The sequence below is a fragment of the Leishmania panamensis genome, assembly GCF_000755165.1.
Source record: "Leishmania panamensis strain MHOM/PA/94/PSC-1 chromosome 22 sequence".
In the NCBI taxonomy this organism is placed as follows: Eukaryota; Euglenozoa; class Kinetoplastea; order Trypanosomatida; family Trypanosomatidae; genus Leishmania; species Leishmania panamensis.
In genome coordinates this window covers 511,767-514,779 of record NC_025868.1, presented here as the reverse complement: position 1 = coordinate 514,779, position 3,013 = coordinate 511,767, and the positions used below count along the sequence as shown (strand labels likewise).

Sequence of the window (3,013 nt, the reverse complement as noted above, 5' to 3'; positions counted from 1 at the left end):
TCCGCGAGGCGCTTGCTGAGGCGCGGCGTGGGAGCACGGCTGCTGGCGCGACGCTGCGCAACGGTGCTGACGTGCAGGCGCTGCGGGACGAGGTGGCGGAGCAGGAGTCGGAGATGTCAGCCCTCCGCGTGGCGCTTGCTGAGGCGCGGCGTGGGAGCACGGCTGCTGGCGCGACGCTGCTCGACGGTGGTGCTGACGTGCAGGCGCATTGCGGAAGAGTTGCCGAGCATATGTCAGCGCGATGTTCTTCTGTTGCGTTGGTTGATGTTGATGCGGATGTCGTTGCCGCGTCTGTTGTTGATCAGGTTGATTTAGCTGATGATTTAGACATGTGTGGTGATGTCGAAGTGTTTTATGAACATCAGTTGCGGGGATCTTTGGTGGTTTGTAAGCTAGTGGATGGGTGCCGGCGTGATGGGTGTGGTGGTGACCGGATGGGAGGACTTGGAGAGGGTTTTGAGGATGGTGGTGGTAGTGTGCGAGAGACTGAGGTACTTCGCAGTGCATTGACGGAGTGCAAAGCGAAGATAGCTGCGCTGCAGGTTGAGGTGAGGACGGCGAGAGAGGCTGTGGAGGAACTTCGGTGGTATGATGAACGTCGCGACAACTGCGTTGAGGGAAAGCCGTTGTGCCAGACGCACGTCGAGTGTTTTTTAGAGGGCTCGGAGTGGTCATGGGTTGTGAGTCTTTGTGAAGAAGAGCTGAAGTGGAGGCTGCGCGTAGACTGCAGTCGGGCTTGCCATGTCAACGTGGACTGCGTGCGACTCGTTGGCTACGTTCTGGGCAGTTTACGCGCCGAGTTCTGCGTGGAGCACAACACGGACGTGGATGGAAGTGAGTTGAAGGACCGTGTCGCTGAGTATCCGTTCCCATCGGCCTGGGCACTCTTCCGGCGCCTCGTGGGGGAGCAGAAGGCATCGGAGCCATTGCTCTCCGAAGTGCATCACAGAGCAGCTCAGAAACTCTTCTCTGAGGAGGCACTGGGGCGCGTTGTCGCGCAGCTGGAGGAGGCGTATGCCCGCCAGGCATTCACCTCCGAGCGGTCAGAGCAAAAGTCGGAGCTGCTTCGTGCTGCTGCATCAGCACTGGCAAAGGAAGTGGTATCATCGCGATGGGAATGCACTGACAGGTTGGAGCGGCTGGAGGAGCTTGCGGTGTTGTTGTTAGAGGCTCGCGAGAGCGAGCGTGAGTTGCGGGATCGCCTGTTCGCGGCTGAGGAGAGCATACACGAGCTGCACCGTCGACACGATGACGATCGTGATGGCTTGGTGAGCGCCGAAGCAGAGAAACGCCGTTCCTTGGATGCGTGTGTGGCCCGTGTTGCCTCCCAGGATGAGACAATACGTGTACAGGCCGAGCAGATCGTGGGCTTGCAGGAGTTAGTGCAAGCGCTGTCTTCTGCGCTCTCCGAAAAGAACGCCGATCTGATCAGTGCTCACGCGCAAGCCGTCGCGTTGTCGAGAGAGGTCGACGAGAAGGCAGCGGCCTACACAGATACCCTGGAGAAGCTGGAGAAGTGTGTGGAGATGCTAGAGTTGTCACGTACAAACGAACTTGTATTGTCGCAGACCCTCTACGAAGCAGAGCATCAGTGCACTCAGCTGCGGGGGACCATCGAGATTGACGCCGCATCGCATCAAGCTGAATTAGTCAGCGCAACGGCAGAGCGGGATCGCTTGAAGGAGGGGATGGAGGTGCTTCGCGAGCTGCTGCCGCTCCTACTGGGGGCAGCAGAGGCCCACCGCCAAGAGGACAGCGGTGATGCGGGGGCGGGGGTGGACGAGGGCACTATTACGTCTGCGCTCGACGCATCCTTCTCGCTAGAAGGTTATGTTGCAGCTCAGGAGCTCCGTGAGGTGTTGCTGTGCCATCTTAGCTGCGTGGAGCAGCTTCGTCGCGACAAGGAAGTTTTGGCCGACGAGCTCGTCGAGGCAGAGAAGGCGCGTGGCGACTATGCGGGCTCCCTGGAGGAGGCACTGCAGTCGCTAATGGAGGAGCGCGAGCTGCGAATGCGGACATACGAGTCGCAGCTGCAGTTCTCGGAGCAGATGATGCGGGAGCTGGCCATGATGCGGAATGCTGAAGAGGATGAGATGGTTGATGAAAAGGCAGACATGGAGGTCAACAGCAGTTATGAGCTGCCTAGCATACGCAGCAGCAGCCCCGCAGCTTAAGCGCCGCCGTGACGCTGAACTCATGAAGAGGGCTAAGGGAACGGGAGGGAATAGGTAGCTAGGGACGGAAAAAGTGGTGCAGGCTAAGAGGAGGAACTCCGCAGTGATTGGATGGGCTGCTCACCTTCCTTTCCCCCGCCGCACGCACTCTTCTCGCAAAGCTTATGCACCTCGCCACGAGTACATTGCAATCTCCGTACCAGTCCTTTCCTCTCTCTCTCTCTCTCTCTCTCCATCAAACGCGTCTCTTTGTTTCTCTGTGTAGGGGCTGCCTGTGCCCACCCTGCGCGCGCGCGCATGTGTGTGTGTGTGATCCGTGCGAAATTTGCCATCGCAACACGTGCGCACAGGTAGGCTGGGGCCTCAGCAAGAAAAAACCAAAAACAACACAGTTCGTGGACAAAGGAAAAGAAGCAATCGGGAGTGAAACACCTTCAAGTGGGCCGGGGCCATATGCACCTCTCTGCGCGCGTCAAGACTGGGCACTCGAGGAAAGAAAAAGAGAGCGCACCTACACCACATGGATGTGTGCCCCCTTCTCCACCACTCCTCTCTTCCTCACACTCGCCGTGAAAGGTGTGACTTCACCCCTCCTCCCTCTGGGTCACCATGTTGGAGACGAATGACACAAGCTACAACGTTGCTTCACTGATTATTCTCACCATTATGGCGCACCCCACGACACTTATGATTCCCCTGCTTCGGCTGCTGCTCATCATCGCTATTCACGTGCATTTTTCTCCATCTTCGTCTTCCCCTGTGTCCTTCATGCCCTTTCTCGAACGGTGAGGAGATCTTCCGCTCATTGCGTTTGCATACCCCCCTCCTCCTTCTCCTCA

At 58.1% G+C, this 3,013-nt stretch overlaps 1 protein-coding gene across 1 annotated transcript in view; it reads left to right on the top strand.

The window, feature by feature from the left end:
* LPMP_221210 (hypothetical protein) overlaps window positions 1-2,174 on the top strand; it is a gene marked incomplete at both ends in the record, with an annotated part of 3,757 nt that extends 1,583 nt beyond the window's left edge. The window contains one exon of the mRNA XM_010700820.1: window positions 1-2,174. Coding sequence (XP_010699122.1) covers window positions 1-2,174 — 2,174 coding nt within the window.
* Between the last annotated feature and the right edge of the window lie 839 nt (window positions 2,175-3,013).